General features: G+C 43.0%; 1 protein-coding gene across 1 annotated transcript; it reads left to right on the top strand.

Annotated features, from left to right (window-relative positions):
- LOC115321967 lies at positions 1-25,671 on the top strand. Its single transcript, XM_029982247.2, has 7 exons — positions 1-43; positions 115-179; positions 3,065-3,163; positions 5,537-5,615; positions 7,777-7,850; positions 21,763-21,861; positions 25,591-25,671. The coding sequence occupies exons 1-7, from the start codon at positions 1-3 to the stop codon at positions 25,669-25,671; spliced, it is 540 nt and encodes a 179-aa protein (XP_029838107.2).

Here is a 25,671-nt window from a genome sequence, read left to right on the forward strand (position 1 = left end):
ATGCCGGCCATGAGACTTCTCATTGTGACCGTCGCTTGTTTAGGTAAGCCCTCAAACGTTATATATTATTGCTTCACGTGAGATATCTCTGTTTATTTGTGCTCTACTCAGCAGGTCAAATAACGTGCGCTGAACTCAATCCTGCATTGAAGAGATGCGAAGACAAAGTATTCGACGATGTAAGTGCATTTTCATCGCTCATAAGCAGTGGCAGCGTAGTCAAGTTCTTGTTTTATTAAGCCTTGTTTGCATGTACGTACTTGAATGCATTTTTCGCGTAGGTTTCAACTCAGTGTTTAATTGCTGTGCATCTTTTACACTGAAGGACAATGTGTTATCATAAACGACAGTATGAGCGCAGTGTCACTCTTTCTTTGCATATAAAGAAGCGTTCATAGAACTTCACCACGCTTCTTGGAGAAACACTCTTGAGCACACGACACTACACTGCTTGTTATGACAGCTTTTTAGGCGCGAGAGAAACTTGAAAACCATAGCACTAATCTCTGAATAACTGAATCTGGTACTGGATATCATAGGTAAAGCACACTGCCAATGCACATCGCAAGTTTATTTGAACTGTCTGGAATAATCTGAAACTAGAAACAAACGGGCTTAAGAGTCTATGTTTCTTACGCTATACCGCTTCTTATTTCAAACGCATCACAGTGCGTTCGCAGTCCATGGGCAATTAGAAAATTCGAAAAATATTTTAGTGTTCTGTATACTTCGTTGTTGTGTGAGTTAAAGCGCTGAACGAGAACGGACATGCAGTCCAGAGACGTATCTCCTTTATGCCGTCATATCCTTTTGGCGGCATAATCTTCACAGCTTGTACTTCCAACTAGCCCAAAAGCATACAATTCTATAGTTTTCTTGCCCATTTTTTATGAAAGTATAATTAATGTCCAGCTGCACTTCATGCTTTTCTTCTCGATATTTTAAACTTTTTCACATTTCCTTTACACTGCCTTATATGCTTCGTTCCTTCTTTTTGCATAACAAGCATAATTACATTGGAAGCATATCTTATTTTGACCAATTACGTTTTGTTTTCAAAAGGCACAGTTTAATATCGAGTGGACGTCTGATACCAATACCTGGTTGATATGATTTAATAGCTTTTTTATTCCTTTGACTTGACGTAAAAATCAGGCATTTACTTTATTTATATGACTCACATTAATTGATAGCTCAAATACATCCCTTTTCACGCTTTCTTTACTAAATTCGAATGTTATTTGAGAATAAGCGAAATATATATTTGTATAAGATAAGGTCCACCCACCCTGGAAAAAATACACCTGCTTTCTGAATGAAACCCCTACGGTTGCAGTGACTACGCCCTCAACATAATTTCTTATTTTTTCTGCTCTAAATTATGTTTTGCGTTTTGAAATTGTAGTCCTCTATTTTGTGAACTACAGAAAGGGGATGAAAGAGTGATTCCTAATCTAGGCACCTCTTATCGACTTAGAAGACCGGTTCGAAAATAAACATCAATTATCTTCACAAGTGCACTACTTTTTTTCTACGAATACGAATTAAAGTAGAATAAAAATATGTTTCAAAAACATTGCCATAGAGCGAAAGGAAACCAAAATCAAGAGCAAAAATGTATTTGTTTCTGGACCAAGCGGTGGTCAGTTCTTTAGGACATGACTGATTATAAAATATAATGATATAATGCATCCTGAACCAAAATTCAATATAAATTTTCGCTATTCGGAATGTGAAACAAGAAATCCAACTTCAGATGTTTTGTGAACCAGAAATCCAATCTAAAATCCTGAAATCCAGCTAGAATAAAAAGAAAGTCTTGTTCCAGAATCCAGATAGCGAACATTTATATTGAGTTTTGGAATAGGGCAGCACTAGAACTATCTGGACCGGTGATTATACCAAAGAAAATAATTTATCGGATTATTCTATTCTTCCTGGTAAGAGGCTAAACTAAGTGTTTGAAAGTTAGTGGAGCAAAGAATACGACGTACGCTAACAGATTTAAAATGTCGCCAAGCTAAACAATGGGAATTTTTATTTATTTATTTGCCTATACTGCCAGGATTTTTCTTTAAACGCCAAGTCAGAAAGTGTATACAGCACGAATGAAGGAAACAAAACATACCAATGCAATACAGGTTCCCTAATTGACTAAGAAATGTTTGAGTAGCGCGTCTTAAAAGGGTTACATTCCTAATTGAGAGGTATTTTAGGGAGAGTATTTCATTTGCCTATTGCGTTAGGGAAGAAAGACGATTTAAACAATGTTCGATGTTTGTTAGGTGATGGGTGAAGAAAGAATAAGCAATTAACACTAGGACAGCACAACCACATCTTTCATCTTTCAGAAAGATGTGGTTGTGTTGTTCCAGTGGTAATTGTTTATTCTTTCTTCATTTATCACTTGAACCAACACGCTCTTCTCCCAAGGATGTTTGTTAGTTCGCGTTTAGTTCTTGTAGCACTAGCTTCGTTAATGCCGAAGAATCGTTTAGGCACAGTCACAAATTGCCATGAACAGAATTATATAGAAACTTAAACCGATCTGTTCTTCGTCGTGTCCCTAAATCACGCACTCCCGACCGGGCATTTAATTTGAATATTAACGACAGAAAATTGTGAGCCACTCCACTCTGTGAAGGTGGTTTGACAGCGAAGCTGTAGCGCTCTACCAAACATGTTTAACCAAAAAACACACCAAAGTACTCCAGCAAATGTTGATTCACAGTATATATACATCATTTTGAAACGGCAGTGATGTTTGCTTTCTGATCGCTATGATGACGCGCGTGGCAATATGTGTTAAAGGAACCGAACTTCTAGATACAAAAACGCGTATTTAAATTTATACTAATTTTAACTGTTTTAGTTCACTGCACTTTTTCGTCTGGACTACTCAACGACTGTTTTTTTTTGTTTCTCCTCTGCAAGAATTTGAAATATTGAGAACAAATATGCCTCGAGATTTTTTTAGTGTGATTTCAAATGTTCTTGTAATTTTTTTATCTAACATTCTATTATATAGCATATTTATGACAATCGTGTTCCTTATGTGAACTAGCCGGGATATTCGCCGAGCTGCACTTACACCTGCAAGAATGGAAATGTGACAGATGATACTGTTTATTGGGGGAATTATGAAGATGCTACCGTGTGTGTTGTAAGTACAGGGTCACAATTACTAAAATCTTGTTTGCCTTTATTCTCTCATTTGTAACCTTTATCCATATGTGCAAGGCATAACCGTGCCATACATATCGTAGTTCAAGATGACTGTACACCATTTATTGCATTTTTTAAATTAACGTATTTATTATTTATCTTGCGAGCCCTTTGTTCAAATATAATCATATAAATAATTTATTGAAACAAAAAAAAAACAATATTAAAATCAAACGTGTAGTTCAGCTTGTAAAGGCAGTCTGGTAAATCTTTTAACTTCTAATCTCTAAAATTGACATTCATTGCACAATCATACTGCTATCAGCGCCACTCATTTCAGCTGATCATTTTTTGAGGTGCAGTGTACTATTCCATTCTGTCAGAAGACATGCATATTTATATGCATAATCTAAAAGGAGGAATTATCTTAATGGTTGTCTTTCTTTGAGAAAGTTATCATGAAGGGCGCACTTAAAGTTACGGATCCATACGTGTTATACTACTGATTGAAAAATATTCACTCAATCAGGATTGTTTTTAACTGACTTCATTGTTGTAGAAGACAAATGTCCTTCTTCTATGTATTAATTTTTTTAGAATACAATAACTTTTCTCTAAAGAAAATTGTTTAGATCCGCTTCCAAATTCATTAAGGAAGTTGGACAACACATAAAATAATGTTAAGTCTGTAACAAAAAAAAACACCCAATGCAGTCGAAATCGCTAGTGCAGGTTATTCCTAACAAGCTCTCACTGAACATCATGAAGTTAGCTATAATTATACCCTGAGTCTTGTATTTTTGTCACCTTGCAAGTTCTCAAAACATTGACCTTCGGTTGCAATTTAAAACCAATTTGAGTATTTCAGGAAACAGGTTAAGCAATTTACAACGTGCACCACGATTACTGTTTCCGAACATCGCCTAAGTTGAAGGCACATGTAGATAGTACAAAGGCGGCGATGTTTCAATTAAAGGATGAGTTGGCGTCGACGACTTTTTTGTAACAACTCTGAGGGCCGTTTTCTGGCACCCTGAATGCTTTGCAGGAGGGAGCGGTGGTTATAATTTAACTAATTCATTTTCAAGCTGAAAAAATCTTTGAAGCGATTTTATCGTACATCTCCTTACCAAGTCCGTTGGCACGCAATCAATATTATTAAATTACAAGGTTTCATTTATTGTTAATTATTTTTTTACAGATGAACTTTCCGAGATATATTCTTTGATGGGCGTAAAGATGTTAGTTTTTTCTTGCGTCAGTAGCAGGGTAGGCGGGAAGATCGCTTGATCAAAAGTCTGATTAAACCAATTGTATGTTATCTTTCATCTGTGTTGTTTGTGTCTTCTTCACCCGGTATTTTTAGCTGTCTCAAAATATTAAAATTAAACACACGTAATGTATTTGCGAGCTAATTTTCTTCAATTTCTGTTCTTTTGGTTCACGCATACCACTCTTCCATATGCTCGATAATAGATTTAGTTGCAGAAGATTGAAAAAAAAAAAAAACTTTCTGAAGACCTACTGCGTTATAATGAGATACTTAGTCGAGAAGTAAACTTGCCCCAGCATTATGGTTGTGATATCCTGTAATATTGAAAGATATAATTTCAGTAATTATGATTTTGCGTGCTAGATTATACATTCTCACTTATGCAAAACATAATGTGTCACAGCTCAAAACAATTTATTTCTGACATTTTTTGCACCTAGTCATTATTTGATCGAAAGTTTCTCTATTCAGTTCCACAAAACATGACTGAATCAGAACGAAAGGAGTATTAACTCACGAATGAATAACTAGGTTCTTGAGTAAAAACAAGTGTATACTAACAAACACGAAAGCCATGTTTCTGCGCCTTATTGAGATCGATGGTTGAGTAGGGGTGCGTGCATTTTGTTCGAATATATTATGCTCCAATTTATTTCACGTCCGTCTTCAAAAAAAAGGCTATGCTGTAAAAACAAAAGTTGTTGAAGACAAGCAAATTTTTTTTTGAGCATATTCTAGAAAAATTTAGCTGTTTATCGGATTTCCGGAAACGTTTACCCAAACAATCGCCATTCTCATGGTAACGAAGTTGCTTCATAAGCGTCATTTTTAATACATCGCCGGCAAGTACTATATCGCTTAATCATGGTAGCCTGGACGTATTTCAGCAGCCGTGTTACCTACCTGTAAGATGATATTTCTTTATACAAAGTTTGCGCGGTATATTATAAAGTAATCTAATTACCTTGGGTTTCCTATCTATCCGCTTTGCCGCGCGAATTCAATATCGGATGCTTTGTGTTCTAAGATTCTTATTAATACCATGTGCATCATTATAGTTGCGGTATGTGAACTTACGAGACAACGTTTTTCCTCTAGGCTTTTCAAGATGGTGACCCTAACAAGTTTGATTATGTTGGGACTTGCAAAAACGGAACTTGCCTTGAATACAAAGAAGGTAAGTCGACATTGCATGTAAACTTAATATATATTATGTCGAGAATAACAAAAATTACGATTTGTATTATAACTTGTTTGGCACTTACCTCTTTGCCAAGTATGACTATCAATCTAACATGATGCCTCATTAATACCTCGAGCTGGCACGCGTAAAACGTTCTTGATCAGAGTTTTTCTACAAACCACCTTCTTCCAGCCATCTTTGCACGCTTCATATGGCCTGAAAAATCTAAAACAATTGCCCAACCATTGAAGCCATGATAAGATTGGAGATCTTGCCGAACTGTAACACATTCCAACAAAGACCATGACACAATTAAAATGAACGACGCAAAATAGATCCCCCTAAAGCACGAAGTAGAATGCTTTCTTTATCCTTACAACTTGTGCTATACTATTGGTTGGAGCGCTCTGCTTCGTACCCAATTCGGAAGAAGGACACAAATCGATAATTTAGGCTTAGGAACAAAAAGCTTTATTTACTTTGAGGAGGACAGAATGCGAAGCATCAACACACACGGGGCCATGGAGCGCGAAAGGAGCGCGAAAATGCACGTGGTGAGCTGTTCCTGGGCAGCGGGCACGTAATTATGGTAGCTGGTATTACGGGTATAGGGCAACATTGGGACTTGCAGAACACACTTGCTCGGAGGAGCAAGCGTGCTCTACAACTGAATAATTCTTTTTTCTTTTCACGTTTGTGACCCTCTTGAAGAAAAGCCTTCGGGCTAAGCGAGGGAATTTCTGAATAAAGAGAGAATAAATAAAGTGAGAACATGACCGCCAAGCAACACCCGTGTCTCCAGTGTTATGCGCCTCTACATATCTCGTTGTGTTCCCTTCAGACGGGATGTTTACCTGTCAGTGTAAAGAATTACAGGCAAAAGTTTCCCCTCGAGAAGGTTTTTTATTTGTATTTGAGAAGGGTAAAATAAATAAGGTTCTCCCCCAAAGGGAACATGGAAAATCATCACTTTGTTAAACATTAAAACAAAGTTGAGGTGTTGCGCGTGACAATGCACGCGGGATTGGTCCCAGAAGGATATTTGTTCTGATACGCTAATGATATAAACCTTTGGAAAAGTGAGAAAGCTCATATCAATCTTTTTTTAATTGGGTCAACCTCACTGCAGTTAAGCCTGATGTAACCCAATCTTGGTTATAAAGCATCATAGAGCTTGACCACGTCATGAGGATGATTCTGGTTGATAAGCTGCATTAGTGCATACTGCGGGAATTGGTAACGTCGCACTCTACAAAGAAATATTTAAAAAAAAGAATACTAGTTAAGCTGGATATTGCTATATGAGGAACCTTAGAAGTTCCTACTCTTATCTGCGAAGACCCTAAAATTAAAAAAAAAATATAAGAAGAGGCCATATCATTGCATCATTACTCACCATCAAAGTTTTTCTTGGGCGGAATTAACGGTGCCTCAAAATTAGGTCAATTTATCAGGCGATGGGTAGATCATCAAATATGGTAGTATAGGAATCACTTTACTTACGGTGTGTCATAATGAAAGAGGTGTGGAGCAGAAAGACGCAGTGGCGTGCTAAGGGAACAGATGACGTTTGATTTTGCAAAACTGCGTTGCGGCAGCCGATTAAGAGATATATTGCCGGTGCTTTTTGCCGTAGCTGCTACTGCTCTGTATGTCTATGCTATCCGCGAAGGCAGAAGTTTTGGGTCCCATTTCTGTATCGTTCCACACAAAACGGTACATCGGCTTAATTGAATCCAAACTAAATTTTTCAGTTTTGCTTCTAATACTGCATAAAACAAATTCATGTAAACCGCTTTTGAATGTTCACATTATTACCTCAAGTTTCCCCTTCGAGAAACAATTATCTCTTTCAATCAGGCCATAAACGGCTGAGCGTTTTTTTTTTATTGATATAAAGTTATTTCTAAAAGAAAACATTTCTTAGAGTGTGTTTCACTAGCCTAACTACTCAAAAGAACACCTGACGTGCATATACTGACAAGAATATTTATAGAAAGCTCCAGCTATATGTCCTAATTCTCGAGTTTCTCCATCATACAGTTTAAATTTTTTTTCTAATTGATTTGGTATAACCTAAGCGTTTCAAGGGTTCTTTTTAAACCGTATCCTATGCAGCGCAAAGCTGTCATTTCATACATTTTTGTTGCGACAGCGAACACTGAACAAGTATGGAAGACACTTCCCGAGACACAAGCCCAGTTTCATCACTGCGACTCCAAGTCAAGCGTGAGTTAAAAAACAAATAAATATTTATTTATTGTAATACAAGCCAGACGTACAGTAGAAATTAAGGTATTGTTAAACTTACTTCCCCCATTTTTATTTGTGGTTAATTAAGCACCACAGCCCACTGACAGTAAATGTTATATTCCACAGTGAACATTTAACTTGGAATTGAGCTATGAATCTCAGTGTATTACTACGTCAAAACGTTTTCCATAAAAACCGTATGCACAGTGTTTGAGCTAGTTTGTGCCAATCAGAATGAAGATAGGATGCATTCGACGCATGTAAAACCGATGCAGAATTGTTCACATTACTGTTAACCGATCCCAAATATTTTGGCGATGTGCTTAAGTGCCTATTTAACAAAAATGATTTAGCTAACTTTAGGAAAAAAAAATTGTGCTCAGACCATCCAACCCCAAGTAGCACAACACGCCGGGTTGGGGATGGGGCGGTATTGGCCTGCCGGGATAGCGATACCGGCCAGTACCGGAAACGCCCCAAGGGGCGACATCGGCCGGGCCCAATGCCGGAATCCGGCCGGTACCGGGACCTTATTGGGAAACCGGGATGCCGGGAATACGGGATGTTCCCAGCGAGCTCCCGACACAGATCCCCGGCATGGAACCGGTGGTACGGTAGGAAACCATCAGTGTGCCAGCGTGATTCCGGGTCAGAGCCAGTCCAATTGCGGATTAGTCCCAGCGTAAAAACAGATCAGTGCCAGAGTAATTGCGGGTCAGTGCCTGCGAAATTGCGGATCAGCACCAGCGTATGCGTCATTCAGTGTATCCAGCATAGAACCAGCAGAATGCTAGCTGTGTCAGGCTTTAAAGCCCAGGAATGACATCCTACTGCATTTTTGAACAGCCAACTTCTCAGTAGATCAAATTGACTTAAACGTGGAAATGCAAAATTTCTCAGTCCAAACCATTTTATTGGTTTTCATATCTTTTATAGGTGGTGACCGTTTTTAACATGTTTTTCGGACTTGAACTGAAAAAAGCCGGTTTAGTATTTGTGCAATTTTAAGAAACAATTCTGTGTGAACAATTGACTTTCTCCGTGTATACAGTATACTCATGGCAATTACTGTATACTCGTTGAGACGACATGTCCCATTCATCTGTCGCCCAGATGCATATTGTGGGTAGTACAAGAAGGGAACATACAAAATGTTTTTTACCGTGACATTCTTTATTGTGACTCGTGCATCCATAGCAGCTAGCTCCTCAGCCAGAGTGTCCCTCATCGTCAAAGGCGGTTGGAACCACCAGTGGAGTGTCCGTCTTTTTAACTCTATTGCCTTTGCCCGCCTCCCTGGCCGTCAGCCACTTCTGCACCGCGTCCACGCTGCACGAGTGCGACTTTGTATGGCACCTGTAAAGAGAATTGTCAGATCACACAGATTAGTTGAGAAATAGGGGAAGCCAATATCTTGCATATTAGCTACACACAAGGTGCTGTTCAAACACTGCAGTTTGCGAGCGTTTCCTTTGTGTAAATATGGGTCCCTCACCAGCCTGCAATTCAAAGGTGACAGAAAGAGAGCACCACAGAGGTGGAGATTGTGGGTTTGGCTACCACGCTAAGGTGCAGATTCTACGGAGGCATATGGCTATTTCACGGAACATCCTATTAATTTGAAATGGGGGGCGAGACGGGGTGGGGTGCAGAGATGAGTGGCTAAAAAAAGAGCAAAACTTCCCCAACTGACACTCTGCAGACCAAGGCCTCTAAATGGTCGTCATTAGATTTTCAACCTGGAAACTAACAGGTTAACAAAACAAGACCAACAAAAACCTTTTTTCACAGTTCCTTCAAAACGCTGCTTTTCAGTATGAAGGTCCGAGAATGCTAACACAGGAGATATTCATAATAGAGAATGCACATCAAATAAAAAAAAAAAAAAAAAAAAAAACGACAGGAACTGACGACTTAAATTTTGCATATTGCAAGACTTAACGGGAAACTGAAGCTGTTCTGTATTTGAGGAAGAACACCAAAATCGTCTTGATATGGCCTCCAGGATCACGAATATCGAGTTTATTTTTTCAATCTGGTGCATGGAGAAGCAGAAATTAATTTCTAAAGTACAGCTGAAGCCCCTCCTTCCCGGGGCGTGACGTCATGCTGGGAGTTTTCGGAAAATTGAATTTGTAAAAAGGTCAGAAATAAATTTGTAAAATTTATTTCTGACCTTTTCCTTGAATTTGAAAAAAGGTCAGAAATAGACGCCACAACTGGCGTCAGTGTGGAAAAATACAACTGGCAAGCTTGCAATTGCACGCGCCACCCACACGAGCGACACGTGCTTGGCGCCCCAAAGATCCTAGTACGACGTCACGGCTGCTCTGAGGTTTTTCGTGTTTTCTCGCGTCTAGTTACACCTTCGGGGAAAACGAAAGCGATATTCAGATTCACAGGACAAAAATACGCCAGAAGTCACCTATAACTCGTTTTTTTGTCCAGAAGTGTTTCAGTTTCCCTTTAATTGTCAACATATTTCAAAGATTGTGCTTGTCTATTGAGCTCCAATAGAGATACCATCAATTTAATAGCCAGTAAAAAATATGCATTACCGATGACCACCTTACACATCATGGCGTCCTTGAACCTTGACTTTCCTTGGTAGCCCAGAAGGGCCGGAGAACTGCTCCTGGACTTGCTTTGAGAACAGGCGTCCCACCATCTCTCGCACCACCTTCTGCAGGTTCTTGCTGTCTCCTAGAGACACGAGCTGCCCCTCCTAGAAAGACAAAATGTGTTCTCAATATGTCAATAAAGTTATTTATATGCATAACATGTCTCAAGTAAGAGAATGTGAATGCCCAGGTAAATGCAGCAAGCCACACTATACATGCATCAAAATTTTACCATATTTACTAGAGAGAGAATAAAAAAATATTAGAATATATGGCAACTCTACTTGTCTTAGACGAAACCAGAAAGATTAAAATATTTCCCTCCATACTCTGCTAAATCTCAATAGTCAGTCAAATTCGCTGCAACGTTCAAATTGTGCAAACGTTTTGATGGATCCTCTTTGCCCATCAGCATCCACTCAGTAATTTTAATAATGTATGTGGTTCTCAAAACAGTGCATTCAAGACCCTGCGCATCTTGACTTTGTTAAAGCTTAGTCTAGCTGCCGGTTAGTCACCCTGCAAATTTATCACCTATTTTACGACTTTACGAAGACTGGAATTGAAAAAGGCATAAAAAGGCAGGAATTGACCAAAACCGTCATCATAGTTGCAAAAAATGGCAACAGCAGCACAGTATGAGTAGTTACCTTTCCATATTTTTGTTTAGTGCTGACTCAGTGGTGGCCCTGTAGGCCAATGAACCAACTTACTCAGCTCAAGCTCGCCTCGTGTAATAATCGCTTGTGCGACTACCGTATGCTATGCCTGGAGACACAGCTACGCATGCACTCACACCCCCTGAATAAAGTGGCGGATGCAATGACAGTTACTCTTTCACCTTGGAAAATTTGATTTCCTCTCAAAGGGTGACCTTCGGTTAGGACTGGTTAACATCTCATTTTGGAAATGCACTACTAATGTAAAGTAAAGATGGATTAAGATTTATCTGGCAACCCCTTACAAATTTGTTTGGGCATACGCATGTGGTGGGCACGCTCAAAAGCGATTTTAGACCAGGCTAAAAGTTATTTTCAAGCATGTACCTTTACTTCTGTAGCAGATGCCGAAAGCGCAAATGAATTTATCGCCCTAAATATTTAGATCTCTTGACTATAGCCTCAAGTGAGAACAGGAACAAAACCAAAAGAAGCCCATAATATACTACAGCATCTCGATCCTTCTGTCAAGCAAGCATTAAAGGGGCACTGACACCCCAAAGGTCGTATTCTTTTTTATTGTCTAAAACGATGCAAGTTGTAGTCATAAACACGCAAAAAAAATCGCATCGCGAAAAAAAAATTTCCCCGCGCGCGCGCGTGCCTTTTTATTTTTGGCAGTTATATTTCCCGCGCTCACCTCCTTGCTTCTTTTGATCGGTGACGTCAAAAATCAGGAAATTTAGAAGCTTTGTAGGCGACCTTTCTATAACATTTAATAACGGCAATCGTAAAACATGTTTTTTAACGCAATTGCGAACGCACTACGGCCTTTCTTTTTGAAATACCGAAAATAAGATTTCGGAGTGATGTCGCTTCCTGGATTTGTATGCTCCCTCGGAAAACTTGGCGGCGCTCGAGCAGAGGATTATCGGCGAGTCGGGGACGAAACCGGTTTTTTTCCCGCGCCGGCACCCTTCTATCCCGCCTGCTCGCCTCCTCCTCGCTTCGGGCCGCGGTAGCAACGGCGCTTAGCTTCACAGCGTGGAGCGGAGGTCCGAAAGAAAGTCAAGTCGCAGGAGGCCGCAAAATTTGACTCACTGCACTGGCGCGGATCGCGCGGGAACTTCAAATTCGGCATTTGGAAATTGTTTTTTTGATTCAGAAATACTGAATTCCCAAGTTTCAAATTTTAAGGGTAATGTCCAGGCATCGCTTTCAATCGTTTCGGATAGTAAAATAAAATATGATTTTGATGTGTCAGTGCCCCTTTAAACACAAAAAGCACGCAGGCAGGTTTGTGCGTGCTCCACACACATACTCACGGCGAGAGTTGTTGCAGGTGCGGAATTTAACTTCTAAGGATAAAACGGGCAGAAGTGTCGTAGCAAATCAGCATGATTTATGATTATTTGCAGGCCGACATATTGTAAGCACCCAAAGGCAAATGTGTTAGGCGATTTTACTTCCCCCGTTGTGAAATGTTTTACTTAAAAATATTTCAAGAAGCGGCAGTTGAAAAAGACTTAAAATGCCGTTCAATGAGGATGCACATGAAGGCCTCTTGTCTACACGACCTTCGGGTGGAAAGAACTGTTCAAAAATGTAAAGATGCACAAATATTTAATTTTTGGTGGCCACCGTCCATCATTTCTCCCTTCAGTAGCCTCTATGAAACACAGTTTAACAATTGCAAAAACTTTACGCAGGCTACTAAAGCTGACTTGCAAAATGTGCAACTGGCGTTGCGTCACCTTGACACAATTCTATCGCAGGGTTCAGTTTGAGGGTACCCCTTACAATAAATAGCCTTCCGATGTGCATTGGCTGTGCGTGCACTCTGCTGTTATAAATAACAGAAGGCCCGTAATGAAGGGACGGCAACTTACTCATTTTTAATTTGCCACTGACTGTGTTTAAAACATAGTTTGGGTGGGCATCCATTTGAAATATTACGGTAAAAGGCTTCAGTCCACATTCCAACCCCAACCCCATCTTCAGATAACCCAAGTTAAACCACAAAGTAAGAATCGCAGCCTTATACCCGTCAATATTGTGAAAAAGAGGACACATAAATACCGGCAGTGTCCTGTTGGTGAAGTTCTTCAGCTGCGCTTCTGCAGCACTAAGCTGTTCCATGTTGCGGAGAGGCGTCAGGAACAGCTCGGGTGGTTCAGGCCTGGCCAGTTCCTGGGGTGTCACCTGTTCCCCAGGCCTCGCCTGCTCTCCCTGGTGCTTGAAAGACACCACGTGCCCGAGCGCCTGCCCAACAGACTTGCAGTTCCCTGTTCTGCTGCTGTAGGTGCCCATTCTGGATGTGCAGGTCTATCACGGCCTAAGCAGCTGAGCGTCGAAGGCTGCAAGATAACCAAGGCATAAGAAAGCATTATCCATTTTGCTGATCAACATTATGCACTGATGATGCGAAGAAACTTTTTCAGAAACTTGGGTTTCGGGAAGTTTCAGAAGAACGCTTGAACCTTCAGGTGTTTCGGATGGTTTGGGTAGCTTTGGAACGGTTGCCAGACACAGTGAGTGTTTCAAATTTTTGTAAAAATTTGAGACATTATAATTTGTATGCAATATTCATAAATGTAATAAAAAAAATGTGTTAATCAAATAAACTTTCTGAAAAGGAGACACGGCCCCAATTTTCAGAACGTCACAGTTTTGGCTTGTATGGTCAAAGTGAATGCTCCCACAAAGTTTTATGATGTTTTTTGACAATCAAAGGAAATAAAAATACTGATTCGTCGGCGATGCACGCGAGACGCGCTGCGCTTGGCTGCGATAAGCACCAGTTTAAAAATCTGATATATAGGTCCGTGCCTATTAGGCCTAGCTTGGTGCCTGTACCCTTGTTGGAACTGCCATTTTCTGGGCTTTCAGGACGGCCTTTTTTTCAACTATCAACCGTCTAAGAATGGGAGAGAATCCCGTTAAGAACACTTGCCCTGGTATAGAAAACGAAATTGGCTGCAAGCGGCTGCTCTGTGGTCACATGATACCTCGCGCCTAGGCATATGACGCTTTAGAATGAATTGGCACTTCCAAGTAAAGCACAGGTCATCAATTGCACCCCTTGTTAAATAGCAGAAGTTCGCAAAGCAACTTTGTTTTCTATCGTTTCACTTGCAGCATACAGTGTGTAACAGATGATCCACCTTTCTTCGGTTCTGGTAGCAGACGACGCAGCGGCGTCTTGTTTCCCGCAGCAAATGACACTCTAGGGCAGACAAACCCTCCCTCTTTACTCACGTTAGCAGGCGACGTGTCTGTTAAAGAAAGGTCAGCTCCCTCAGTACAAGCCTGCCGAGATCTCAATCTCACAAAACACCAAAATCGGGCCATTGGTACAACATTTCAAGGTACAAACAGAAGCTGCACAGCACGGCGCCGAAGCGAACTTGCTGCACCTAAAAACAACACTCTAAGCTGTCCGTCGAACCTCTCCAGAGTAGGACAGCACCACGGCCGTTCTTGGCAGCATGCAATGCTTTCCCACAGCATTACGAGAAAGTTTTGTGACCAGTAGTGTATTGAAGAACTCGGTCACTACTGTAATTGTGCATGTGTCACTACGAAGATTATGGAGCTAACTAAATTGAGCAACTGCCGCAAGCTAATCTGGTCAAGCATGCTAACAGAGGGCAGATGAAAAACGTGTGCTAGCACATTATCAGGACTTTAGATGAAAAGGAACAGTACAAAATAATACTTACTGTATTTCTGCAAACTTGATGCTCTGAACGAAGGCCAGTCAGAGTCTGGTGCTTGGCCCGGTCGCACACGAGACAAGATGTCCGCCCCAGGCATTTTGCTTGGCCACCTGCCGTTGTTTCATACTCAAGTCGAACCACAACAGAGGGACGGACGCCACCGTTATTTCGTCATTCTCTTCGATGAACTGTACTCCTCCTCACTAGAATAAAAGGCGTGGTCAGACATGATGTTCATTCAAGTAACTTCACACTGTCAGGTCTTCGCAACCTTTAGCATATATTATAATAACTCCATTGCTATATCCCCATGCACGGCCACATTGAAACACGACGGCGTCGCATTCCGGTATACGCCAAGTAATAAAAGTAGCAGTAAAAGAGAAAAACGGTGCTCATTTCGCGTAAAGGTCTGTTTACACCATGCTTTGTAGCTTTTTACTTGCAACGGTTTCGTGCAATTAGCTTATTTACATCCAGTTTTTCAAGCAATGGCAATGGCGTTTCGACTATACTCCATTCATTTTTAAGCTGAGACTAGAAGCTCCGCCTTCAACGCAAGCTTTCTGCCCTTGCTAAAACAAGTGCGATCACGCAGGCACACGCAACCAAAGCACTGCAGAAGCCAGCGAGCTCGCACTGAAGGCGGAGATTCTAGTCTCAGCTTAGGGGCGAACGGAGTATACATTCCTTGCATATGACGACATGCTAGGTAAGGACGGGGCCCTGTGCCACACCGGTGGTGGACTTCACAACGCGCGGTTGTGCTTACCAAGGCGTAGGATGCCGCTAACTGCCTGGACATACCGTAGAATACCGTGCATCCGCCCATTCCACATTAAGCGCCCATTACCAAATTTGTGAGATCTGAGAAAATATGCACAGTACATTTATATGCAAAATTGACGACCGGACAAGCACCTATCCCCCATTTTTTTGCGATTATTTCCAAAGTTTAAGTGCGCGCTTGCCCGGTATTTAACGGTACACCGTATTTTCATAGAAGGAACCTAGTTTTGTTTGATGTGAACTCGGAAAAACGAGTCGAGCTTATGATGATGACGGTTAGCCAGTACGTGCGGAATTTTTCAGCATTGGTGCGATTGCGCTACGAGCAGAAAGTTTCGATATATCGCTAAGTTATAATAAAAAAAAAAGTGTCGAAAAAAGAAAAAAAAAGTTGTATTGCGTGCCGCAAAATTTGACGAGCGGCTCTAGGAGTCACCTGTAGAAAAATTGTTACGACTTTGCGAAGTATGGCAAACAATGCAAATTTACCGTCATAATCTAAAACCTGATGCAAGGATAAATAAAATAACGGACAAGCGTCTCGCGGACGGCACAACCCGATGCCCCGCCAGCAGCGTCTCGGCGAGCTAGCATGCCTCCAACAACACGGCGGGGTCGCCCCCGGAGACCGCCTTGATCACCGGACACCGCGCGGTGCCAGCCACCAGTGCTAAATCCCCCCCCCCCCCCCCCCCCCAACACACACACTCACTCACGGATTAAGCGCGACGATGGGATGACGAGCGAGCGGGACGGTGAGACGACGCTCCTGACGCCCGACTCTTCTATCTTCTCCCCCACTTTTCTCCCCTCACCCCACCCCAAGTCAGTGACAAATGCGCCTAGCGCGCGTACACGATTGACTCTATTCCCCCCCCCCTCTTAATTTCACTTCAACGCTTACAACACACGGAGGCCGCCGCCGAACGATCGCCGTCTCGCGACATTCGTCCATACTCGGCCGGGAGTACCGAAGGTGCGCTCGAAGCGTGGAAACAGCGCGATGCAACGAAAGGCAAAGGGCATCTACACTACGAACGGGCAGAAGCCGATGCAAAAACGTGCGCGAACGTAAACAGAAAAGTGCCGCCGCTCGCCACTACGAAATAATACGCGGTCGCATCCCTTTCCTGCTGCTCGTACTTTCTCTTACTTGACGGCTACTCCGTCTTGCGGGACATCACGACGAAACGATCGTCGGGATACGGCGAAAGGCCGTCAACACCGTCGAGTCAACCACCAGCAAGCGTTGTTGAGCGGAAGTTGGTTCACTAGGCCTACATACGACGAAACCGACAGAACACGAACATCAAAATCAAAGCACAGGCGGTAACTTCGAGCGACTTCTGCCCCGCATAGATTTACATGCAGCGCTTTCACTCGCCACCACGGTCACATACAATTTTTCAACCCTGGAGCCACCGTACCTGAACCATGCCGCGAACCACGCCAACGTCCCGCTCGCCATTTGTGTTTGCTCACCTTGTCCGGCTTTGGATTGGATGCTGGATCGGCTTTCTAGCAAAGTCTATCAACAGCTGGCTCGATGCTGGATGAGGTCTGTTCTAGTCTCAACACGAAGTCGGAAATATATAATTGTGCTACTGTGCTACTCTATAAAAAGAAACAAAAAAAAAAAAAAAAAAAACGGGGGCACAAAGAAGTACACGACGCTTCGACGAAGTGCCCTCTGGGAACTAGTTGGCCACTCAGTTTCGGTTTCGATTGAGCAGCTTCCTTTCATGCTATCACGCCGTGACCGAATGCGCCGCTTGAGTTTTCGATGATCTGACTTTTCACGAACGTACAATACATTCATTCTCGAACGATACAAAACGAAACGAGAAAAGAGTCAAAGTACAGGCTAGCTGGTGGAAGTTTTCGTTTTGTCAACCATTTCGTCGTTTACCCTGAGACCTGTCTGTTTTTTTCTGTTACTTCTGCTCTTCAAAAAAAAAAAACCCAGTCTCAGGGTAAACGACGAAATGGTTGACAAAACGAAAACTGGGGCAATTTCCCTGCACACAAATTACTATGGTGTCTTCCTCGTGTCATCATATATCGCCCACTCAAATTTTACGCTGATAGGAGATTAGGTCTTCGCAAACGCTGAGGTCGGCTAGCTACGACGGAGGCTCTAACAAGCGTCTCCTACTCTTCGCTAAGCCTTTTTGGACGAGCTTTTACTGACGCCCAAGATTTGTGTCTAAACGGTGTGTCTGAAATTATCTCGGCATACTCAGTCAGGAAGAAAGCAAACACATAAATATTACGGCCATTACCAACCGTCAAATGCGCTTTGAATAATTTCGTTCCTTTGGCACACCGCATAGAGGTTCACGCCCGTCCGACGCACTTCCGGCGAACGGTGCGACGTTCTTCACACAATTGCTCGACTTTTGCTTTCTTAAAACGGTTTGTGTGGGGGAATGTGCCTATATGATTGCAGAAAAAATTTATGTGCATACGTGATGTTGAATATTAGCGGAATGCAAGCGGGTGGGGACTTAGCTTCGTGCAGTCAGTACAGATAAGAGATAAGATGTGTGTTCAAATTGAGCTTTTCAATGGTGCCTCCAAGTTTTACCTCACGTACTCAGGCGTATTAAGAAAAACAGTAGGTGCAAAAAATATTATTTCGTCTATGGACGCATAAAACAAACAAACTTCCTGACCAGCTGTAAAGGTGCGAGCTCGATGTATGCAAACTTATTGGTCGTTACAGCTTGTTGACTCGTACACAAGCAAGATACCCGAGCTACGCAGCGTCAAGATTCCCAGCACTGGCTCGTTCACGTATATCTCGAAACGCAAACAGAAAGGCTCGATAGAGTATAAAAATACAACAAGCATGTGTGAAGGCAAGCTATACGTCTCGGGCTTGTGCTATAGATTCGAGGTCTGGCCATTTAGGTTAGTTTAGAGACCAAAAATGATGCTCTCGAGACCAAAAAACGTGAGATCACGGCCGTTAATAGTCCACGCTGCCGATCGAAACCGAAACCATGCCACTCTCCTCCCTGGCCAACTAGTTCCCAAAGAGCAACGCGCGCCGTGTTGCACGCAGGGGTTTATGGAAGTAGTGACCCTTTCTGGTTGAATATAGGGTGCACGTGATGTTTCGATTACGATCATGCAGAATGATGTAAAAAACGAATGTGCCGCCCGAACTGTGTCTTCCTCGGACAGACCGCTCGGACCCGGAGTAGTTCTCCTCGCAGCCTTTTTCGGGGGTGTACGATCTATAGTCACTCGCAACATTTCAGTTTCGTTATCAACGTTGCCGCGGGGAAATGAAGGAGTTTCGCTGTTTTTTTGTTTCGATTGGTGGGTGGGCTCTCTTGCTGTGCTTGCTTTCGCTCCTCTTGTCATGACCGACTGGCCCGAGCATACTGCGGCGCTGACATCGTCTAATAAAACGCAGTAGCAGCGAAATCAGCGACAGCGACGAAGATACCAGCTTAGCTCCAGCTCGAGTGACGACGAGGCAGCCGTTCTCGGCGAAGTCTTTGCCGACTCATTCGCCTTGCCAGCGAAGAGGCCCAAGATATGGCGTTACGTCGAAGACGTTGTGCACACCTGTTCGGATGAAGAGCTAGGTATGTCGTTTGCTAGAAGACAATACGACAAATTCCCCTCAGATGGAACTCGCCTGCGGAGATGACGGTCGCTTTACGGCATGCGTGTTTGGTATTGCATAACAGCCCCTTTGCAAAACGTACAGCGCCACGACGGCAGGACATTTTATCAAAGCATGAAGTTCCGATCAGAACTTCATGCTTTCAGCAAAATAGCAATGGGAACCGAAACTGTTAAAAAGCGAGGGCAGACGCTATGAAAGCGGTGGCAGCGCGTGCAACTGGGTGGATCGCCTACTGAGGCCGACCGCTGAACGACCGCTTGCGCGGAGCGCTCGGCATCTGCCTGGGCAAAGGGCTGGATCGCGCATCCCCGCTTGGTCGCTGCAGCTGCAGCACGAGAGTGAAGCCACCGATCGGCGATTTTGCATGTTGAAAAATCGCGTTTTTGGAGCGTTTCGGAGGCTGGCGGCAACATGCTGAAGACACGTTTTCTACTCGTTCGTAGTCAATCGTCGAAGAAGCTCTTTAAAACCCTGCGTAAGCCCTGAGACTTGCCGTTGAGAACATGTGGAAATTTCTACGGAAGCGCAGTGCCGCAGTAAAAATGCCCAACTCATCGAAAGCAAGTTTCGCCGCCACGATGCAACGCGCAGGTCACGAGTGACCCGCGCGTTGCATCATTGGACTTTTTCCATAATGCAACGTGCGGGACCCTTGTGACGTCACATGTGACGTCAATTGTGATGTCATCATAGGAAACGTCCCATAATGCAATGCGCGGGTCACGAATGAGACTGCACATTGCATTATACGACGTTTCCCATAACTCAACGCGTGGTTACGCCGACGGCGACGTTGGCGTCGCCGACCCGCGCGTTGCATCATGAGACGCTTCCCATAATGCAATGCGCGGGTCACAAATGAGACGGCGCGTTGCATTATGGGACGTTTCCCATAACGCAACGCGCGGTTACGCCGACGGCGATGTTGGCGTCGCCGTCGCCGACCGCGCGTTGCATCATGGGACGCTTCCCATAATGCAACGCGCACACGCCGTCATTATGGGACGTTTCCCATAATGCAACGCGCGGTTACGCCGACGGCGACTGCGACGGCGATGCCGCTCAAGCCGGAAACGGGCGTCTAAGAGCTGCTCTCTAAAAAATTAATAGATGTAAACCAAATTGAATTTTCATTCCACAGCCATGTTTGATCCCGTCTTTTTTAACAAAACTGAAATAAGCCTTTCTTAACTGGTTTAAGGATGATGCGGCGTTAATACTAGGCCAAGGATAATATTAGGTGTCACCTTTTAGCATATTGAAGACATGTCCAACCTAACGGTCATTTGTAACCATCATATAGTTTCTATATCAGCGAAAAAGCCATGTCGGTTACATATCAAAACTTGCATGGCTCGAATGGCCTGTGAAAGCAGCGATAAAACGATGTCGGTCAGTCATCGAAAACTCCGTGGCTGAACTGGCCGGTGATTACAGAGAGAAAACAATGTCGGCCAGTCAGCGGAGACTCCACGGCTAGACTGGCCGCTGACTACAGCAAGAAAACGATGTCGGCCAGTCACCGGAAACTCTATGGCTAGAGTGGCCAGTGACTACAGCAAGAAAACGATATCGGCCAGTCACCGGAAACTCCATGGCTAGGCTGGCCGGTGACTACAGCAAGAAAACGATGTCGGCCAGTCACCGGAAACTCCATGGCTAGACTGGCCAGCGACTACAGCAAGAAAACGATATCGGCCAGTCACCGGAAACTCCACGGCTAGACTGGCCGGTGACTACAGCAAGAAAACGATGTCGGCCGGCATCGGGAACTTTCCGGCTGGCGCTGGCCAGTTTAGACAACGAGTCCCCGATATCGGCCGGGATCGGTTTCTTACCGGCGTCCCTGGCCGGGATCCGCCGTACAGCTCCCGGTACTGGCCGACGTAATCCCAGTATCGGCCGACATGGTGTGCTACCTGGGACGCAAATGATGTGAATCGCGTTTAAAAACATATCGTGTCGTTTTCAACAAGATGGTTCTCGTGTTTTAGTTCCTTTCTAGGTGCCCTTAAACCTCGAAATTAAAAAATCACAAGTGACGCAGTCACGTGAATTTCTTTTCTTTTCAGATCTCTCAAGCCTTTTTAAAGGTTTAAAACCATTAGATTAATGACGGCTACCCTCAGTAAAAACAACGCGATTGGATGTGTTCAAACGGGTTTTACAACTTTTGTATTAGAGGGTTGGTGCACAAATAAATTCTTAAAACTTCAGCTGCATAATGTTTGTTAATTAGCTACTTGTGTTAATTACAAAATTACCAAGACTCGTTCAATGAGACTGTGAACAATACTGCGTTGTTTCGACACATGTAGTCTGCTCAAGCTCTTTTTAATTTTTTTGCGCCATCCACCTGAAACACCACGTATATCTATCCAAATGATGTCATGAAGGAAATGGTAATGCCATTTGATCAAGAGTGAGTCATGTCGCTTTGTAATATACATTCCTCAGAGGGATCCCGTGGACAAGTGCATGTATATTTGCAAGAAAAGTGAAGCTGGAGAAGAGGGATATTTCTACGGGATCTACAAGGATTACAATCAATGCAACGTGAGTTCTACTAAAAACGTACCAGTAAGGGCCCAGTCGAATGGTTTCAAATGCATTATAGATAAGTGAAGGCAAAGCTCGATAAAGCTGGTCCACATATTTACGTTCGAATGCGGCCGACAGCGTTCCGATCACTTTTGACAGTTTACGACAGGAGATCATGCCTACACACTGGCGTCATCTATAAGATAGCCGTGGAACTCTTCCGACATCCGCTTAACTACACTTAAGTTGGACCGTATTTGCGAAACCAAATTTATCCACTTTTTATTAGCAATGCTCGATTAAAACATGTTTAGGATTATTTTAAGTGGTAAAATAATAGTGAGTTAATATAAACAAGTATATGCAAACCTCCAGTGTTTCTGGGGTGACCGACAGATGACACTAGTGTACCATCTTGTCGTAAGCACTAACAAGTGATCAGAACGTACTTGGTCACAATTAAACAAAACTGTCTGAAATAGCGTCGTGTCGTCGTTACCTACTTCTTTCGTCCCTGTCTTTCGGCGCTTCCTTCCAGTCATGAACAACCAACTAGCAAAACTTAACACATTCAGCCTTAAAGGGCCACTGACAGCCACAGCATTGATGCGTTTTCTTTTATCAAGCGCTTCAGGAGCAAATGACACTATACCGAAAAAAAGTTCATAGCGAAAATAAAATTCTAATCTTTGAGCGAAAGGATGAGCCCGTGAAGAATGCACGACCTCCTTCCCCCAATCCGACTCCTCCTCGCTTGTTTATTTATTATTTTGCTCGATGACATAGAAGGCGAAGGCATTTGTCAGAAATTTTAAGATGTCGAAAGTTGCACATTCGTGTAACAATTGTTAGTACACTTACACCGCTGAATTTGAAGTATCAAAACTTTCAGTAGAGAAGTGGTTCTGGCGAGGCATCGGCAGTTTCTTGGTTTGAACACAGAACGTGTTTAAAACGTGTAAAGGAACGCGACACGAACCGGGTCCTAATGCGCAACCCGTACTTAAAGGGGCGGTGCAACGATTTCCGGACTTCGGTCAAAGATTTCTGAAAGTTGCCCCCTGAAACTTCTGAAGTAAAGAACAGAAAACCGATTTCGCCTGCGTGTCCTGGTTGCTGCGTAAAAAAAAAGATAAAGATTGGCATTTCGGGCACCCCTCAACTCACTCCCAGTCTTCAGGGTCACACGTGGTCGCACTCCCAGTGACGTCATTCGGAGTGCCGTGTAGCTTCCCGTTGCTATCTCGGAGGACGCTTCCCCTCCCTTTCTCTGCGTACATTAGCGGGCGCTAGGCTGCAGCTTAGAGCCGAGCGAGGTCACGTAATCTTTCCGCCGTAGTTCCTTCGGCTGCCACTTGGGGCTGCAGGTGGGGGAAAAAGCTCGACTTTTGCTTTGCGATTATGCAGCGGAATCGCGACATTTTTAATAAAGGAGGTGTTTTCTCTATCCTCTGGGACACGATAAGCAACGTATAAATGACGAGATGCAAATTCTTTTAATTATAAAATCGTTGCACCGCCCCTTTAAGGTGACAATCAATGTGTACAAAAGAACACATAATGGAGAATAAATGGTAATATTTGTAGAATACCGCAATAAATCCTAAACGCCGCCAACGAGAATCGAAACGACGACCCCACGATTATGCGGCCAATACTACGACTTCGCCGTAGAAGTTTTTCTTTTCGCCTTGTTCCACGTCAAATTAGTTTTTTTTTTGTGTTTTTTTCGATTCGCCAAAGTGGTAGGGTAGACTGTCGGCACCGAACGGGTCTTAGCGGACGTAAAAGTGGATTGTCCGACGCTATCGTTCGGCGTTTGAACGGGTTCGAACAACAAAGGCAAACAAAGCTAGCTTACCGTCCTTGTTATTCTCACAATATTTTCACTGCACAAAAAACTAACGCAGGGTAACATTTTGCCAACACACCAGCCGAGTTATGGCCAAAAATGATTGACTAGACGGATCTAAAGTCGAACAGCCCGTTGAGGGCAGGCAACCGATCTGAGGCATCTCTCAAAGCTTGGCACACCTCTCGAATTTGTATGATGATCTGAGAAACGTACCGGCTTGCAGGTGTACATCTACGTTGACATGCCCCACTACCATACGGCTCTTCAAGATACTGTATAATCCGACCAACACAAATATATCGACTGGTACGGTGTCTGCTATGTCAACCGGCAGAAAAGGAAAGTCCTTCAGATTACACTGTTGCAGATCCGAGCCTCAAAACTCTAAGCACTAGCTTTTCCTTTATCCAGTAGTCTTTCCGATAAGAGTTTCGTGCTTCTAAAGTCCTCGCATGCTCCGATATCCTACTTTTTTTTTGTTTCTATCCTTATAAGCAAAGAAATATAAAAGTATGAAAAGAGTAACTGCAAAGTTCGCCACAAGCCCCAAAGAATGCAGCAGAAACACATTATTTTTGTACCGAATTTACCCGTCCGAACAAGTTCTTTTTCTAACTATTAACCATAAAATATATTTATTTTTACACCGAATATTTCGGCGCTTGGCGACAATGCTAAAGGCGTTGAGAAGGATGGGGACATTCGGTAAGTCGGTGTCAACTGAAAGGAGTTTTTTTTTTTTTTTTTTTTTGGTGTCGGATAACATCTACCTCCCAGAGAGGAATAGAGCGATCAAGAGCTTTGCGTTATAGATCGCGTCACTCAAAGAGGTCTGCAGCACGTTACCTTACTCTTCAACCATGTAAACAAAAAGCGCTCAAGAGATTTTAAGTAGAAAACTGCTAAAAGAAAACGTTTAAACTGAACAGTGTTGCGTCGACTTTACGTCGAAAAAGGGCACGTGCAGGTGCTCGGCAAAAAAAGTCCAAAATCAAGCAGAAAGAAATCAGCTTACACTCCCAATCCTGCCATTCCCATGATAATTTATAAGAAAAAATAGTAAGTTAAACAACATTTCTTGTCGGAAGGAACCTAAAAAGACAATATGTGCACCCTTTTTACATCTACATCGTTCTTTTTGGCGGGAGTTTCAAACCTGCCTTATTAAAGTTCCTTCTTTACGGCTCTGGAGCCTAAAAGATTTGAACGATACCTAAGGACCCTTCATATGCTTTGCGACAATAACAACTATTGCCAGTGGTCCTTTTAAGTGCTTTGTCACGTCCTCTATTTTGTACAGGAGGTTCTAGTAAAATTTGAAGCGAACCACTTCGGAAAAAAGAAAAAGCCTGGTAGACACAGCTTTTATCAAACCATCATTAGAACTCTCCAATGAAAGACTAAAGTTTCAGGCAATCAAAGCACTCTTCGAGTGCGCTCATATCTATCGCAAATTCCTGCAAGAAAGCCTCCTTCAAGAGGTTCTTTATAACCGATTTAGGTAAGAGTTTTTTTCACAGTTTTAGTGTCAGAAATAGATTATTTTGGGCGTTTTTAAAGCAGGGGTTTATAAAATTTGCAGATACCTACTTTAAAACCTACGTACAGCCCCGGCTGACACAGGCAGTGCAACGCTGAGAAAGTCCGAAGTTAGGGCTGCATCAGTGCTTGTGTCAACGTTGTCTCAGTGTTGAGTCAGCAATTTTGAGGAAACTGGGAAAGGTCGAATTTTTGCCGTCGGGTGCTTCTACAGAGCTAACATAGAGAAAACGTGAGACGAAGAGTTTTGTTACGTTTCATGAAGTGAAAACGAGTATAACTTCAATGAAACTATTTGTTCACTCATACTATTAAAATATATTTTACCGCAAATCCCCCTTGCTTTGCAGTTCAACAATGGGCCCGGCCAATGCAGAAGTGGACGGTGTATTGATCAAGCGATTGCCGGAAAGTATCCCATAGAAAACTGA

The sequence above is a fragment of the Ixodes scapularis genome, unplaced genomic scaffold (assembly GCF_016920785.2).
Source record: "Ixodes scapularis isolate PalLabHiFi unplaced genomic scaffold, ASM1692078v2 PGA_scaffold1__304_contigs__length_218370807, whole genome shotgun sequence".
NCBI lineage: Eukaryota > Metazoa > Arthropoda > Arachnida > Ixodida > Ixodidae > Ixodes > Ixodes scapularis.